Source organism: Plectropomus leopardus, chromosome 17 (assembly GCF_026936395.1).
Source record: "Plectropomus leopardus strain MGB_pleo_1.0 chromosome 17, ASM2693639v1, whole genome shotgun sequence".
NCBI lineage: Eukaryota > Metazoa > Chordata > Actinopteri > Perciformes > Serranidae > Plectropomus > Plectropomus leopardus.
The window spans coordinates 15,983,091-16,001,532 of NC_142192.1; the positions used below are offsets into that span (position 1 = coordinate 15,983,091).

Below are 18,442 nucleotides of genomic sequence, written 5' to 3' on the forward strand. Positions count from 1 at the left end.
TTGTCTTCCATCCTCGCAGCAAATCTGTCACTTGTGTCTGTTGTGCCTTTAGGATACGTGGCTTTATGTCACAGAGGGTGCCATTAAAACATTGTGTTACTAAATATGGGATGTACAGCAAATATAAAACCGCTCAAGAGAAGTCTAATAATAGGCAAAGAGGCAACCTCAAACTGTACAGGAAAGAGGCGTCAATGAAGGAGGCTTTGTAGTGGTTTGGCAGGTGTCTGGAGAGATGGAAAGAAAAAGACGTGGCACAAAGCGCAAAACTGTCTCAAACAAATCTGTTTGGTTTCAGATGCTCAACCTCAGGGGTCGCAGCAAGGCGAAGAAAAAATCTACTGAAGAGACGGAGGAGGAGAGAGAGAACATGTCCCCTCTGATGGAGACGGAGATGGACAGGTTGAGAGGAAACACAACAGAGGAGGAAGAAGAGGCAGAGGGGAGAAGGAGCAGAGACAGCGGAAGGAGCGAAGGTGAAGAGGAGAGGGAACAGGATGCGCAGCATCAAAGGGGCTTCTTGCTCCTTTCGAGGAGCAGGGCTTCTGTCGAGGAAGAGGAAACGGACGTCGACAGGATCCCTCTGTCCGAGCAGGAGTCGGCGGTGAGATGGACAGATGTGTGTCAGAGAGATGATGGAGGGGTCAAGGAGGAGGTGAAGACGGAGGAGCGCATCAAACAGCAGCTGTTTTCTGGTGTCTGTTGACACATTGGGCACAAAGCAGTTGGGGGAAAGTTAAGCCCTTTTAAAGTAACGTTTTGTTGATCTGGAGTTTCAGTTCCTCTGACAACCCAGGTGTAGTCAGTCGTACTGGTCGTCATGTACTGTAACCTTCGCTTCAGTCTGCTCGGTTTAGAGCCAGAACGCTGTTGCGAGTCTTTGAGGTTGTAGCTCCCGTATAGGGGAAAGTGTCGTGCAGTTCTCTGCTTTGGGTCAGTGTTGCTATTTGATGTATCCTTATATGAAACGAAACTGTACAAGGCGTATAGAGTTCAACCTAGAGCAAGTCTCCAGTCAAAGCCTTACAGTGAGTATTATTTTCTTGCCCATTGTTGTATTTTACTACTTTCTTGTAATAGGACTGCTTAAAAAGGGAGTACTGATTTCATTGGGCTCACTGTATTTTTATATGTAAAGTATATAATTTAAGATGGAAACAAGAGGCACAGTATGTAGTACGCTGTATCAGAGCCTGACCGATACATCTGCATTGGCAAATTTTAGCTTATCACAGATAATCTGTATTTGTTTAAATAATAAACTACTAGCAAATATTTTTGAGGTAATTTAGAAACACTGTCGTCAGATACTGTAGTTTCTTCACTAGGGAATGTTTTAAATTCTAAATGATTTCACGTATCAAAATTTAAAGCTACAGTAGGTAACATTAATTTAAAAAAAACAACCTTTTTGTCATATGTGCTTAGGGTGTCATTATAACCTGACGGTAGTGCAGCACTAGGAGGAGGGGGAGGAACAATTGTTTCTCAGATTATCTCTCAGGATAGTGACAGTTTCAGTAAATATGCAAAAAAATAAAATAAAATAAATGTACTGTAGCTTTAAACAACCAAAATTAAGTTGTTTTTTTCTTTTAATTTAAAATGTTCTGTAGAAAAATTAATATCAGCCAATTACAGATCTGTACAATTAGGCCCCTGCCAACGACCAGTGTGAGGACTCTATTAAAATTGAAGGAATTGTTATTATTCTCTCAAATGAATCATATTTTTGAGCGGCTAACGGTGCGTAGTGGACATGGGAAGTGGTAAACAATTTGTAATGCGTCATTTCCACGCCCATGCAGGAAATGACACCTAACTCCTGCACGTGTCCAACAGTCGCAGAGATGCGCGGCTGAGTTGTCCAGCATCCTGCCAGAACCCTTGACTTTCAGCTTTAATTCTCTGTTGGTATCGGCCAGGCTCTACACAGCACTGAGATATCGGATGGTTCATTAATTAGGGCTAAACATTAAAGGGTCAGTTCATGTAAATTACAAAAAGATTCCTGTTACTCTAAAAGATACCGCTTAGCTCTCTTCACCTCAGTACAATGTATTAAGATATTAGGTGATTTTTTTATTTTAAAAGTTCCTATAAAAACTGATTTCAATGAGATATTGCAATTCTTCAGTTCTGGGAGCATCACAATCACAACAAATGTGATTGAAATGTCCATACATCGCATTTGTAATGGGGTGGTAGCAGAAATGTCAGAGACAGATATCTCAATTAAAAATGTCTGCTTTGTTAGATAAAAGAGGTGAGGGGAAATACTTCTTGTAATTTGTTAGGACTGACCTTTAACAGGTGTCTTCTTTGAAAAATGTGTAAATTAGGAATCAACTATTTATTATTTTCTGGGCCGCGTGTGTCGTGTCTAAGTAGTGTGACATGTGAGTCTTTATATAAAAAGCAAGGTCAATAAAGTGTCTAAAAACAGATTTACTCAATTTCCTTTATTTCCATTAAATCTCATGTTACCAGCAAAAACTGATTTCCTTATATGAGGAAAAAAACCCGTAAAAAACAACTCAAATGAGTCTCAACAGCGTAACCCCCACTGGGAGTTGACGACAAGAAGCTCGCAACGATTTCCGAGGGATGTTCAGTGATCCAAGCCAATCAGAAACCACCCGGAGGTTCCATTACAGTGCACCATGGGATACTCACTCCACCCCGGGATGAGAATCATTTATGGGTGTGTGGATCTGTGTGATTGAGTAAAAATGTATGTGAGATAGGCACTGCATACAGTGTGTGATTGAGTATAACAAGCAGGGACACTGGCCAATATGTGGGAGAGTGTTAGGATTTTGACTCCAAAAATACACTCAGTGTGAAGTTTGCATGTGAGTAAAATGTGAAAAAAACAATCGCTTCAATGTAACTCAGTCAAACTCAAATGCCAAACAACTCTAAATTCTTCAGTTCTGTGAATAACAAGTTCTAAGGTACATATACACATGGTATAACACTTCTAAGAACGCATGGTCAGATCAGCAGAGGTATTTTGATGGCATGTCGAAAAAAAGAGCTGAAATCGACATAGTAATAGTATGTCCAAAAATCTGAAATTTTGACATGTTGAAAAAATGGCTGACAACTGCATATTATAGCTTCTAGAGACACGTCATAGTATAGCACTTTTGAAAAAAAAAGGCCAAAAACGTCATAATATAGCATGTCAAAAAAATGGCTGAAAACAACACAGTGAAGTATGTCTAAAAACAGCAAATTTTGACAAGTCGGAAAAAAATGCATATTATAGCTTGTAGAGACACGTCATTGTATACGATGTTGAAAGAATGGCCCAAAACGTAGAAATAATGGCTGAAAATGACATGGTATAGTATGTCGAAAAAAACTCAAATTTTCACGTCAAGAATATGTCTGAAAACTGCATGTTATAGCTTGTACAGACATCTCATAGTGTAGCATGTCAACTGCATGTTGTAGCTCGTAGAGATGCGTCATAGTATAGCATGTTGAAAAACAGCCATAAAAGGCCAAAAACCGTCATAATATCATGCCAAAAAAATGACTGAAAATGGCTTAGTATAGTATGGTGAAAAATCTCAAATTTTGACATGTCCAAAAAATAGCTGAAAACAGCATATTAAAGCTTGAAGAGATGCATCAAAGTATAGCATGTCATTAAGAGGCCAAAAATCTCATACTATAGCATGTTGAAACAATGGCTGATGGGATTTATGTCCAAATAACCCCCAAGTTTTACCATGTTGTTTAACAAATCAGACACTGATGGCACACTGCAGTGTTGTGCCTCTTTTGTTTTAATTACCAAAAATGTTTTGCACTGATCAGGGGGTACTTGGCTGAAAAAAAAATTCAAAGGGGGTACATTAATGGAAAAAGTTTGGGAACCACTGGTGTAAAATAACAGTACAGATGGCAGTAGTTTGCACTGATCCTCTATATCCTAGGAACCTAAAAGCAGTGCTGGGAAGTTACTTTTGAAATATAAGTTATATATTACTAATTACCCTTTTAAAAATCTAATAAGTTACATAAGTATTTTAATTACTTCATCAAATTAATGTACCTTATTACATTTGATTACGTTCCCAACAAATGTTTTAAATAGGGCAATAGAGCTGAAAAAAAACTAAAAATATGAGTGTACAAATGTTGCACTCAAATTGTCTCAACAACATTGCTGACCCACATTGTCCAAAAATATGCCAAAAGAAGGCAGTCCTGCGTGGCAAAAGATGTAAAGCCTCCTTCCCCTGAAAGAGGGAAAGACGAGCACAATCCAGGAGGACAAAGCTGTAAGTTTCTACCACCACTTCTCAAAGAGGATTCTGTCTTTTGGGAGGCCAAAGTCCATGATGGTTTTTGAAAAAGCTTCGATCATGGGCGGGGGCCCACACAGGAAACACAAAGTCCTCTGCGGGTCCACATGAGCCCGCAACTGCTCTTCTGTGATTCTCCCGCCTGGGCAGACACAAAGGAAGTCAATCAATTAACCAAAACTCATGTTCTATATGACGACAGAGAGAAATCAAGAAAGACTCTGACAGAAGGTGACAGTCGCTAAAACACGCCTGCTAAAAAAAGAAAAGTGTATGCGTGTGTGTGTGTGTGTGTGGGCATTACTTACGGTTGATAAATGGCTGGAGGTGCGAGTCAACATCTGTGCTCTGTTGCGTGACGTGGAGGTCACAGGTGATCTTGTCAGGGAACTCCCGGCATGCCTCGATGATGGAGCTCTGGGAACAGAAGGAAGGTAGAGTTTCCCCTTACACACTATACTATGACTTTTTTATGTAATTTTAGACGACATACTATACTATGGCATCTTTGTGCTTTTTTGGACAACATACTCTACTGTGACTTTTTTAGCCTATTTTGAATGACATAGTACACTAAGACATTGTTTGCTATTTTAGACGACATACTAAAGTATAACTTTTTTAAGCTATTTTGGGCAACATACTAAAGAATGTTTTTTTTTTCATGCTATTTTGGAGGACATACTATACTATGACTTTTTATGTCATTTTGGACAACATACTATAGTATGATGTTTTCATGCCTTCCTGCCAACGCAGAGGCACTACAATCAGCAACATTCCCAAAATTCCCCACAAATACATTCCAGAAGTCAAAAACAACACCACATACCTTAAAGAGCAGTTCCTGAGTGTTCTTTGCACTGTAGCAGACGTGAGCAGAGCCTATGTTGTAGTCCCGCCCACCAGAGGCGTGGCTGAGTTGAAGCAGATCTGTAGTATGCAACAGGATAGAGTACAAAGGGTTGATCCCGACGCCACCGGCTACTAGCAGCAAATCCACAGATGGGTCAGATGGCAGTGGGTCAAAGAAGAAGTCTCCGCCAACGCGCATGGCCACCTGGGAGCCCACTGTACACTGAGGGGAAGGAGAGACGAGAAAGAAATAAGAAGAGACAGTAGAATGCGTTGGGCTGGGTAACTTGGGCTCCCAACATTTCTCTTCTTCATCTTTTGAAATAAGTCCCATGAAAAATACAGCATCGCTTTAACTACATGGAAGATAAGCCTCAGGAAACAAACACTTTAGAGTTAACATGCATACACATAACAACCTAAGCTATAGTATGGGTGAGAGTGATTTCACAAGTTGTGCAGAAAAGGTCTTTTGTAGTCAAAAGGAGCTGTAAATATGGCTTCATCTGCTTTAACACGCTAACACACGCACGCACGCACGCACGCACGCACGCACGCACGCACGCACGCACGCACGCACGCACGCACGCACGCACGCACGCACGCACGCACACACACACACACACACACACACACACACACACACACACACACACACACACACACACACTAACGCTCGCGCTCTTTATCTGCTGTTGTGCTCCCTACACTATTCCTGCTTACAGAGTGGAGTCAGAACGCAATATCAAACAAATGGTTCATCAAACGATCCCAGAGCAGAGAGCTGTAAGTCTCAGAATGCTCAAACACATCCCACTGCTTTCTGATACTTATTTACACAAGGCGTAGTCGCTCAAAGATATTTATTAGGGCCCATCATCAAACACAGAAGCCGCCAACAGACATGCTGAGTACAGAAATGGAAGGGAAAGGTAAGGCAAGCAGGAAGGAAGCATTGTTCATATTGTTGCACTGGATTAAATAGCTCCCTTTTGGAGCATGACAAAATACAGTGTTACGCATCAGGGACGTCACAGTTTTATCATCACAAATCAGGATAAATAAACATATGATAAAGAGACAGCAAAGACTGAATCACCTTCAAAATTTTTTTATACATTTATTTATGTTTTCACAGTTCACACAGCTTTTGTTTACCTTGTCGACTTTCTCAACACACACTTTAACACCAACTACTCTTGAGTTTTTAGCTTCACTATCACAGGTCAGAACTACAACACAGGCAATTTTTAAATTTTCCCGACTCACCTTAACTAACCCTTGACAGCAATTACACATGATTGAAAAACATCAGGGGTCACAACATCTAAAAAAAAACTATGAAACAAATTATGATTTGCACAGTTAAATGAACTAAATGCTCATTTGGGAGCATATCCCAAGTTTCTAATTTAACTTTATAGTACAGGTAAGTGCTCACTGCCTCTGCAGGCCTGAGAAAAAAAAGAAAATATCATCTGACTTGCCATTTTCCTTTTTACGCTTCACTTTTTAGAATAACCGATGGTGTGATTATCTGGCGGCAGTCTTCATTTCCAACTCTATCACACCCTAAGCATTTCTCAACACCCTGATCGCTTCACTCGTTCTCTTTCTGCGTCTGTCTCTTTTTCGCCGTCTCCCTCATGCATATACTAGCAATCTAATCTTCCGAACCATTAGACAGCCATGTGGATGACCAGATTTACTCTTCTAGAATATTCAAACTCATAAAAAGCAATCTTTCCAGGTAACTTTCAATAATTCCCCGGGAAAATCACCACTTATTTTAATTTTATACATTTCATAAAATGACATGCAATATCACAGTTCTCTGCCTCACTCACCATGGTGTGGACCCAGTGTGCCGGAGGGTGTTTGGTGTATTTGACAGCCAGTTCAATGACGCCCTCCCTCTGCAGCAACCCCGGGCTGGAGCACATGGAGAAACCTCCCACCTTCTCCACACCAGGGATGAAGAAATCCACCCTGCACACATGGCCACAAAACACAATTCAATGAAAAAAAAGGATATTTGAACTTGATAATCCATATCTGGGCTAAAATCTGTGAAGTTATGTGTAAATCACTGCAGCTAAAACTACTGAAAAACCTCTTGAAAATGAGATGCTGCATCTCAAGGGTCTTTCCTTTCAATAAATTCCTGACTAGGGTGAGAGTTGCTCACTGACGTCACCGACAGCTGACCCTCTGCTTAGTGTGTCATGGTCCTGCATGCACATCGTCATAAAGCATATGCAATCCTTTTCTTTTTTTTTTAACACTAAAGTCATGTGTCATTCTGTTTGGAAATACATGCTGACCTTTTAAGATTTCCTAACAAAAGTTAATTCAAGAGTAAAACGTGCTGAACTGAGGGGTCAAAGTGTGAATGAAGTTAGAGTGGTGCCCTTTGACCTCCTGTTCCAGAAACCCAGCAGAACAAAACCAAACCAGATGGAAAGATGCCTGCTAGTTAGTTTCTACAAAGTGCAGCATCCCATTCTTACACCCGACGTTGTCGCATCTGTCCGTCAACGAGCGGCGCAGAGCACCCCCAGAGGAAAACAGCAATGCTTAACAGTTGGGCTAATGTTCCAACCAACACAATGACCCACTGTTACACTAGAGAGAGACACTGACTCCTCAGCGCCTCGGAGGCATCATAAATATGGATCTGCTGTGAGGACGCACACATATGTTCCGCCCACCTCCTCCTTTTTCTCCTCCTCCTCCTCCTCTCCCACCTGGAGATGAACAACTTAACAGTCCCTTTTCTCAGAAACACTGAAACTCAAGGATTTCCATCTATTTACATTCATTATCAGGCGCTGCGGGGCAACTGGCTGCCGGTTTGATATCCCACCACCGCCCACCTACAGTATGGGCTTGTGCGCATATATCTCATGTGCAGGGTACTAATTAACATTGGCAACACTGACCGACAGACGCAGAGAAAAAAAAAGCTCAGCCTTCCCCAAAGAAGTACTTAACTTGATATGAGGGTTATAAGAGAGTCATTGAGAGTTAGCTTGAAAGCAAAAATAGTCACAAATGTTATGCACATGTCAAAAACAAGCCACTGTGTCTCAGGCTCCTTTCAAGTCAGAGCTGCAAGCATCCAGCGCAGTTTACTGACGCACATCTATGAGCAAAGTTAAGCTCGACCTTATTTCAGAAGCTCTAAAAAATTCATAAGCTTGGATCATTACCTTAGCTAATGAGATTTATTCTATGGCAACAATAAACTAGAGCTGGCATACTTGTTGATTGTGATGTAGGATTGAATCATCTTGTAGCTTTAAAAGTTTGGTGAGAAAGAAAACCACCAAGCCACTGATAAGACAAATCAAACCCAATGCCACCACCTTGTGATTACTATGAGCGCTACAGGTGCTGGGAAAGGACAGCAGAGGGATGTTGAACAGCACACTCAGGCGGTACCTTAGACATGATTTGGCAGATTGTGCTGATTTCTGTTTCATGGAGAAAGTGTTACTATGGTAACTTGTGCTTTGAGCCTAGCTGGTCAGATACAAGACTGAGGGGGCTAACGTTGCATTCATGCGACGTTGGCAGAATGGGAAGAATGTCAAGCGGTGGGTTCTTCCCAAAAGCTGTTTGGCTACCACGGCAACACTGGTTTTCTAAGAACTGACCAGTGTGACCAGTAAAGGCAGCTTCAGTACTACTACATGCATCAGGGGACAGACCGGTCATCTCAACTGTCAATTTTCATGCCAAAGTATATGTTGAAACCCGTATATAGTCACAACCATACAACACTATGACCTTTTTTTTGCTTTTTTGGATACATACTATACAATGATTTATTTAATGTGTTTTGGATGACATACTATACTATGACCTTTTTTACAACATACTATACCATGACTTTTTGACACTACCTTGGACAACACACTATACGATGAAGTTTTTATGCCATTTTGGACAACATATTATACTATGACTTTTTTTGCTATTTTGGATGACATACGATGGGGTTGCAACGGTATGAAATTTTCATGGTATGGTAACTGTCATGAGCCACTAAACAATGCAGTTTAGTTTAAACATATGTGTCAAAACACAATAGGACATTAGACAATGTTCCTTAACCTGATAATGAGTTTGTGAAGAGTGATCATGAGTGTCCACTCACCACTGTCCTGCTTTGAAGCTGAAGTCTGGATGGACAGCTATTCTCAAACGTTTCACCGTCTCTGACTCGTTCATGATGCCACATACTTGAGCTGGAAAAAGAGCCTGTGTTATAGCCACACACACACACACACACACACACACACACACACAGCAGAGTTTAAGAGCGGGTTAAAAATCTTAAAATGGGCTGTTAGCAACTGATTTTCTTAAAAAGTGGCACATGCAATGGAAACAAGATTAATGCATTCCACTAACAAATATCAACTTACATTTTGTCTGTAGTTGCTCGCTGTTCTCTCTAGATGGTCCATTTGCCTTTTGGAGGACATTTTTCTGGAAAAAAAGCGTGGTTTGTTCTGTCACTTGTCTCGCATGTAAAACATTATTTTTTGCTGTAAGTGCAGAGCTACACAGACGCCATGTGACAAGATCATTTAAAAACTGCAGGTGGACTCTGCCCTCAAGCAAGCATCAATAAACTTAAAGGGCCAGCTCACATAATTACGACTCACACCTAGTTGTGTCCATGGAGATAGTTTCAGTTTCATGTGGTTACATTTTGAGATGCTGGCCATTGATACTTCTGCTGTTGCCCCAATACAACCAAGGCAAATAGCATTTTGTTCAAAGAACTGAAACAATTACATTTGAAAAACTCTATTATGTAAAATTAAAACTATCTGTGTGGCTATATAGTGGTAAGAGTAAGTAACCCTTCATGTTAAAACACACTTTTACACCTGTATACCTTTGTAAGATACTTGCATATTGTGCGCTACGTTAAGTGTAATTGAATTGAAGGTCTTGCATCGCTCTCACCTCTCTAAATCTAGGCTAGCCAGAATCTATCCCACTGTAGATAACAACTGTAGCAGATGTCTTGGTGCTCCAGCAACCCTAACACGCATGTTTTGGTCATGCCCTTCCTTACTAAATCATTAGTCAGCAGTTTTTGAGACCGTCTCACAGGCACTAGCTCTAAATTTACACCTTACCGCATATTGACCTACCTTTAGAAAAAAAGTGGTTTATTGCTTAGCTTATTACGCATTTGCTAAAGGCATTTAAACAAAGTTTTGTGTTGGAGTTTGTTATATTCCAAATTCTCAATGTTGACAGAAAGATTCACATATTTATTGTAACTGTAAATATCAAGTATAATAGATCTCATTAACTACTAATAATCAATATTGGTATCGGCCATGAAAAACCAATATTGGTCGACTCCTTGTGACTATATACAGCTTTATGATGAGATTTTTTTGAATACTTGAGCTTTTTCAAAGCAAGTACTCCAGTAATTATTTGACTTAGCAAGTTCCACTTGCATTATTAATAATGTTGCACTAGGAGTATCTATACTTTGACTCAAGTATTACAGCTGTATTCACCACTGGATGAGTCACAGATTTGGGTGTAATAGTTATAAAACTGACCTTGTGACGGAGCTGGGGCCCAGCAGCCGACAGCAGAGCAGACCGGCGGTGGGACACTGCAGGCGGAGGCTTCGGCCGGCGGAGGACAGGAGACAGGGGACACTCATGGCTGATATCACAGAAGAGCAGGGGACATTCGGCGTTATCTGTCAAAGCTGTCTTATACACTCAGCATCACATATGTAAACACTGACAGTTCATACATTCACCCTCTTCTGCTAAGTGTTTTTCTGTCTCATTGACAAATCCTCACTACAACAGCTGTTGATTCATCAGCTGAGCCTCTCACAATGCAGGTTAGCCGACACATCAGCCCTCTGGGTGGGAGGGCACCCAACACTAAAGACACAGAAAAATCCAGAAAACCTCATGTCAGGTAGATGCAACCCTATTACATCACAAAACGTGCCTGAAGTCTTCAGGTTAATGCTCGCTGCCACACACTGTAGTGGTCGAAAATGACATTACAAAGAGGCAGGCTGATGATAAAACGCTGCATACCGATTTAAGAAAACCCCAGTAGATATTTTTGTGGTTATTTTAAAGGGACTTTGGTGTGATCTCCATGCTGATGGTTAGCTCCCTGGCTACAGCTGCTAACACCGGGTGTCCGCTATTTGACACGGACACACAGTGTTAAACCTAATCTCGAGCTGCTGAGCGCCTTTTCTTACCGAGATAAGAAGAAACTCTGATTCCGTCAAGTGATGCTCATATTTTTCTCCAGTTTCTTCGAGATAACCTTGGTCATGTTATGATTACATGACTCTTCCTCTTCTATGAGCTTGCACTGCAGCCGGTGTCTTCTTCTGCTACATGAAAGTTTAGCTCTCATGTCCCTGCAGTAGCGCCCTCCTCTGGATAGTTTTCTTGCAGCATGGACAACAAAACAGGGGTGATTAACCCTTTGAAACCTGGAGCGACATCGCTTATATTGTGTTGCTCTCAGACGCCTATGGACAGAAGTATGTATATCACTAGAGGCTGAATTTCAGTTTTTAGAAAAGTGATTTTTTTAAGGTTTAAATGGGAACAAAAAATGAATTCACATTCACACGATTACATAATTTCATAGTTTGAGAATAAATTTATAATACGATAGATACAATGAATACAATACATTATGCAAGTTCATATAAAAACAACAACAAAACTCAGCAGAAATTTTCTTCTGGCTTTTGGTATGGACAAATTCCCAAAGATCTTTTTGTGAACAGATTTCCCAGGATCTAGGTCACAGGTCATCAGGAGCTATTGGGTGCACCTGGTGTGTTCCCCCTCAGCTGACTGCAATCAGTCAGCTGGGATGCTTTATAAAGGGATTGCAGTTCCTCTGCTCAGTTGGTTGTGTGTGTTTGGGAGTCAACACCTTCAGTTGGCTTTCTGTGTTTTCTGTTTTGAGTGTGTATCTGAGTTGAGTGTGGTTGAGATCATTCTTTTGGGCAGTTTCCATACGTTTTGCTTTGACCCTTTTTTATGATTTGTGCAGTGTTTTGTTAATTTACCAGCATGCGACCCCTGTCCTTCAGATTATGTGTAAAGGGGAAACGCAACACTCTCTTAACTCACAGATTCACACGGACACACATCCATACACTCACTCAGAAACTTGGGGATGTTACAGAAGCATGTTTACACCAGCAGGTGGCAGACACAAACAGCTGCTTAAAATTGTCTCAGCTCATCAGGAGGGGAATTACAGATAATAATGTTCTTCCTTTTAATTTTTTTTTTTTTTTTTGGTTCACTCAGTGCTCTCTTCAATCTTATTACCACTGCTAGAGGCAGGCAGAGGTACACATTTGATCTCGTTATCCATTTTACTCGTCCAAATATTTCTGATATTGATTCATTTTCTATATATTCTCCAAATGCCATATTTGGAGTGCGGTTGTTTATTTGCCTTCATCTTGAAATTAAACATGTCTGTATAAAATCACTACTGATGTCTGGGAGCTCTAACCTGCCTGAGTCTGTGCTTCACTGAAATGGCTTTTAATGCATTCTAGCTGTTACCAAGACATTCTTTAGATAATAATTATCTATATAAAACAAGCTGAAATGTGTGTTTGGTAGCTGTGTGCCACTGGCAGCACTGTCAACAGATGTGTTTCATTTGACTGATTATCACCAGGCCTGTCGTGATACCCTGAAGTGTAAAAAGGAGATTATCAGGAGGGAATTCTGGCTCCATCTGCATCTGGTGTTCAAATAACAGATAATGTGACACTGTTTTGTAAGAAGCAGCTTGTTACTGGACTTTTTCTCAGGATGCTATTTTGGACAGTAAAAAAAGTATAGATATCAGAGCTTGAGTGTTGAAAAAAGTGCCATGTTGTAATATGCTTTTAAAGTGCTTTTAATGTCCTTTTTCAAAATCTGCTTTTAAGCGTTATGTAGCTTATAGTCTAAATTTATAGCTACAATTACGTTTTGGAACATGAGTTGTCGTTATGTATATTTGAAAAAAAGTTTTATCGAACTTTAAACTACTTGATGTAATAGTTGGTAGAAGTGTTTAAAGCTTGTTTTTGTGGTTGTGTTTCTTTTCTTCTGTGTTTACAAGGAAATGTAAGCACTAGAAAAATAGCAGAACAATAGGGGCAAGTTTCCAAAGTGAAGGCTGAACAGGTCAGTTGAGATTTAGAACTTTTGGTTTAAAGGTACAATTGAAGTGTAAGGCAGCTAATATTAGGCATGTGATTATGTGCGTGTGTTAATTTTGTATTTCATGTCTTTGTGGTCATGTTTTGTCTCTTTGAAGTCATTAGCCTTTGGTAACACCTTGGCCAGAAACTACAGATGAAAAAAAGCCTCTTGGCTTATCTTAACATTTTTATGTATCGTCTCCATTAATATTCACAGCCCCTTCTCAGATTAGCAAAACCATCTTGTGTCCCTCCTTTTTTTTTGTAGTTTTTTTTCCTTTTAGTTCCTTGCATCTCTTTGTGGTCTTTTACGTCTCTTTGGGGTCATCCTGAGTCTCTTCCTGGTCAGTACATCATAATTTTAGTGACATTTTGTAGGTGAAGTCCAGTAAGGGGCCCCTATTTTGGGCCCCTTTGCCTGTGCCGAATAGACCACTTAAGCAATCCATCCAAAGGATTTTGTAGTCAGTCAGTCAGTCAGTCACTTTCTGTAAGAAAGACACAAGAAACACAAAAAATGGCTAGAATCTGTTTCATTCCTTTCTGCATTCCTGAAAGTTTAGTCTTAAGCACCTGCAGAGAAGCTCAGGCGAGTTTCAGATGCTTTACTTAATCTTTTATAATAGAGAATTTACAAAGAGGAAAACAGTCAAAACAATGCAATCCTCAACTCAAGCACACAATGAAATATAATTGAAACTCGGCCTGCTCCACCCAAACGCTCGGGACAGCTTGTTTAGTTTGTATTCCCTCCACTATTTTTACCCATATAACCCTCAGTTGTGGACTGGAATGTATACATATGTTTACATGCGAGATAGTCAGTGTTTAAACAGCCTTTAAAGTGTTGGTGCTGTCTGAGACGGCCAGTAAACCGTGTCTGCGCTTGTGACTGTCCTCAGATACAGTAGCCGCTCACTTCCTTTGAGAGGTTTTTGTGAGCTGACTCTACCAGTCCGACTGGCTGCCTTCCTGCTCCCTTTCCCATGGTTAACACGCCTCGGCTTAACCTGTTGTGCAGTGAAACACAATGGCAGTGATTTTCAGGTTTATCATGTCACAATGACTTACTGGACTCATACGCACACAGCACATGCGTGATGTAGGCACACTGCTGTCATCACACGAGCGTAGACGGGCGCACATAGCCTAGTTTGAACTGTGTGCATCTGAGTCAACATAAATATTTATGCATGGTTGAGTGAGTCCCTTTGGTTTGTTCAGGTGTCTCCCAATGTACATTTGTGACATCACCTCTCAAATCTCAGCTAATATTTTATTCATCATAACTGGGGCTTTTCAAATGTAAAAATGATTATTGACACCAGTTGTGTGCCGATAATAATTGAATACCAGTTTTTATACTTGACAAAAATGTTATTGACTCCAGAAGTTCAGAGCAACTGAAAGTTAAGCCTCCATCCTTGTGTTTGGCTGGTTGTTAGGGAGAAAATATGTTGATTCATGCAGTTTGTAACAGAGGCAAGCTCTACGAGACAGAAACCGATACAGGTGGACAGGTATTCCTCTGTTTCAATATCGCTACAACGTCATTTAGTTTTCTACACGCATTCTCTACATGTTTCTCTGTCTCAGCAGGCAAATACTCAGATTTCACCCTGAGGAAATCCCTCATTCAAAACGGCAACATGCTCAATGAGAGCTATGTACTCAGAGGTGGAGAAACTAACTGTAATCATGCAGCTCTATCTGAAAGATTCCTGTACGGATGTTTTGTTTATCTGGTCTGGTTGGAGTTAATGATCAAACTTTCAGTGAGAAAGCAGATGGGGAGATATAGAGACAGAGCAAAACTGAGAGGTATGATAAGATAACATCCTGCGGTTATGATGCTGTTTGGACCAGAAGCTGTATCCATGTGGGTCGTGGGTGAGTAGGGAAAGCAGGATGTGTCGAAATGATTAATGGTTTATTTTGACAGTTTATCAGGTAAAACTAGAGTTGGATCTATACAATCAGTTTCAAGATCATTGTCATCAATTCAGTATCTGACTAAATGTCTCCCCTTCTGTTTCTGAGACACTGTATGATGCTGAGTAATAGCCAGAAAAAAACATTATGATGTCACAGTAAAGTTGGCCTTTGACCTTTTGAATCTAAAATGTCATCACTTCATTATTTTATCCTATTAGATATTTGTGTGAAATTTTGTCATAATTAACATTGGATTCTTGAGTAATGGCCAAAAACATGATTTGTGATGTCTCAGTGACCATAGACCTTCTACCACCAAATTCTTATCACTTGATTCTTCAGTCAAAGTCAACATTTGTCCCAAATTTCAGGAAACTCCCTCAAGGCCTTCTTGAGATATTGTGTTCATTAGAATGAGATGGGTGCAAGGTCACAGTGACCTTGACCTTTGACCCCCAAATTCTAATCAGTTCATTCTTGAGTTCAGGTGGATGTTTGTACCAAATTTGAAAAAAAAATTCCTCAAGGTGATCTTGAGATATTGCATTTGTGAGAATGGGATGGACATACATATGAACAGATGGATGGAAAACCCAAGAACATAATGCCGACGTGGCTCTCACCGACGTGGATGCATAAAAATGTCAATATTGCAAAGGTTACCCAGTTCCAGATTCTTAAAAGTAAGGATCTGTTCCTATTTCCTAATTGAATGAAATATCCTTATGATTTAATTGAATAAAATACTCGATCATCAGTCATCTGAGGTGCTGAAAAATTGTAATGGGTAATTTTCTCCCAGCAAGCAATTAAGAGGAATCAGAAAACATACAACAGATTATATCACAATGTAAATAATCATTAGTTGCAGCCATAGAATATTAAACTGTAAGGCCATCTGCATCATTTACAATGTGTACAAGTTTACCTTATATTATCCATTGCATTCATGCTTACCTATGTGTGTAGAATAAAGTAAAATGATAAAAAGCATTTTACGTGTGGTGGCATGAAGAAATGACTCCAGAGTTTCGACTGTGATGGGAGATGGGAGGAGAGGGAGTCCCCAGGTATGCAGGCAGGGCACCATCCGCTGAAGGAGAGACAGACAGAAACACATTCTTGTTGCCACAACAACTTTCAGCTGGAGGAGAGAGACAAAAGGCATTCCCTGATTTCCTCCCTCCTCTCTCTCTGTTTCTGTCTTTCTCTGTTTCAGACCAGGTCTTCCCTGTTGGCACAGAACCACACAGAAACCGTTTAGGATTCCAGGGGCACACACACACAAAAAAACAGCTTGTAGTATAACATCATACTGAGAGATGTCATTCTTTCACATCAACAATTTGAAACTTGGCTTCGCTATAGCAAATAGTTTCTAAAAAACACCTAAAATTATAATGTACAATATGTTAATCTCTACATGAGGCTCTGATTATCTGTGGTTGAAATTCTTAAAACATTTGCTCGACTTCTCTGGCTTTTTTTCTTCTTTTTGGACACAAATCATATTGTGAACATCTGATTGCGTTTTACGCATTTCTTGTAGCTTGAAAATGTTCCTAATTTTACAGAGATTTTGTAGTTTCACATATTGTATGAGTTACATTTTATATCATGTTTTTATAATGAGGCTTATCCTAAATGATAAGATTAATCTCATGATGCATGCCACTTAATTGCGTATTCAAACTCACAGTGTGAAGTTAAATTGTTGATAAATCGTAACTAATTCATCAGTTATAAGCCACTCCAACGCTGGATACACATTTTGACTTTGTGGCTTTTTAGTTCATTAGGAAGACAGCTCAAATGAACCATGCTGGTGAAGAGCTGCGGGACACGTGGACCAATACTTATTTACACAAATAGCCTGTGGTGGAATAAGTATTCAGATCCTTTATTTGGTGTAAAAAAAAATACACTAAAAATTAAAAAAAACAAAAAACACACATATTGCAAAATTAACTAGTTAAAGTACAATATTATCAGCAGAATGTCATTACATGTAAAAAATGCAAATTGTGTTGAAAAATTGTGACAAACCCAGTATGTAATTTTTCCCATGTCTAGATGACACCTATGGAAAGATCTGCCTGTCAGAAATTGTATGATTGTATTCTCAATATCAATGCATTCAACTGAGGGTTACAAGTTTAGTATTTCCCACTACTGCTATGTTATAATGACTGTTTAGTTTAGCCAAATTACTAGCATGTGATAAACCAGGTTCTTAGAAAGTATGAAACTCATGACTTACAATATTGTAATGACTACGTTATTGTTACTTCAAAATCACAAAAGATTTAAAAAAGCAATTAACAAAGTAAATATAAGTGTTCACCATGAGCAACAGTGTCAGGAATGGTATTGTTTTCACCTTATGAGTCTGTGTGTCATCATGGTGAAATGAAGTCCAGGTGACGCATAGCATTTTGCCAGGTGTTTATATGTCTGTCGGCCCGTCTGTGGACAGATTTTGACAATGTGACAGTATCACAGCTATGCAAGATGCAGTCATGAACCTTGACAAGTGAGTAGTTGAAGGTCAAAATGAAGGTTGGGTTGAAGATGGGTGTGGTTCAAACAAAAGGGCCGGCACAGGGACGGGGTAATTGCTTCCCACACATAGGTCCGCTTTTATTTGGTGTCACAAATCTCTGTATTGTGGCTGGAGTTTATTTTCTCAAAAGGGCAGCCCAAAAGTTCTACTAAGGATTTATCTGTAAATTAATTTTTAACATTTCATTTATTATATAATGCTTAAACATGTTTTGGTTGTTTCTAAGTGTCCTTAAGAAATCAAAATCAGAGCTGAACACTGTCATATTCCAAAGGTGTTATTTAGATTGGCCTGGACGTCTGGATGTTTCTAACTCTGGCCAGTAGGTGATGCAGCATGAGTTGAAGCCATGGATATGTTAATGTGTCCTGGTCATGTGTCATTCTGACAGACTCAGACAGACAGGCAGAAAAACTACTTGAAACTGACCCCAGACTTGAAATTCAGTATGAGGAGAAGCATCTGGAAGAATCATGTGTGACAAGTAGGCCCAGCCCAGCAGGTGAAACCGGCGCCAGG

General features: G+C 40.0%; 2 protein-coding genes across 4 annotated transcripts in view; one reads left to right on the forward strand and one right to left on the reverse strand.

Moving 5' to 3' along the window:
* The window catches only part of rftn1a (raftlin, lipid raft linker 1a), a 29,346-nt gene extending 26,906 nt beyond the window's left edge, over nt 1–2,440 (forward strand). Inside the window, exon 10 of the mRNA XM_042506953.2 lies at nt 299–2,440. Within this exon, the coding sequence (XP_042362887.2) occupies nt 299–706 (408 nt within the window). The 3' untranslated portion in view covers nt 707–2,440. The remainder of the gene's footprint in view (nt 1–298) is intronic.
* Nucleotides 2,441–2,443: 3 nt separating this feature from the next.
* Nucleotides 2,444–11,770, reverse strand: oxnad1 (oxidoreductase NAD-binding domain containing 1). Of its 3 annotated transcripts, none has more exons than XM_088090490.1 (9): nt 11,452–11,770; nt 10,987–11,116; nt 10,778–10,886; nt 9,611–9,674; nt 9,340–9,443; nt 7,025–7,166; nt 5,155–5,400; nt 4,631–4,739; nt 2,444–4,464 (listed from the first exon to the last, which is right to left on the reverse strand). In XM_088090490.1, the coding sequence occupies exons 3-9, from the start codon at nt 10,882–10,884 to the stop codon at nt 4,307–4,309; spliced, it is 930 nt and encodes a 309-aa protein (XP_087946616.1). In that variant the 5' UTR covers nt 10,885–10,886; nt 10,987–11,116; nt 11,452–11,770; the 3' UTR covers nt 2,444–4,306. The 3 variants fall into 3 exon arrangements, with proteins under 3 accessions (XP_087946616.1, XP_087946615.1, XP_042362691.2); XM_088090489.1 differs by having other exon boundaries at nt 10,981–11,116; XM_042506757.2 differs by lacking the exon at nt 10,987–11,116 and having other exon boundaries at nt 11,452–11,641.
* Nucleotides 11,771–18,442: the final 6,672 nt, after the last annotated feature.

What these genes read in the sequence shown, in the direction of transcription:
- oxnad1 (XM_088090490.1), bottom strand. Translation starts at nt 10,884, where the DNA reads ATGAGTGTCCCCTGTCTCCTGTCCTCCGCCGGCCGAAGCCTCCGCCTG. An exon ending in CTCAGGAACTGCTCTTTAAG is followed by an intron (nt 4,740 to 5,154) that starts GTATGTGGTGTT and finishes TTCTGTTCCCAG; the next exon opens with AGCTCCATCATCGAGGCATG. An exon ending in CCTCCAGCCATTTATCAACC is followed by an intron (nt 4,465 to 4,630) that starts GTAAGTAATGCC and finishes GTGTCTGCCCAG; the next exon opens with GCGGGAGAATCACAGAAGAG.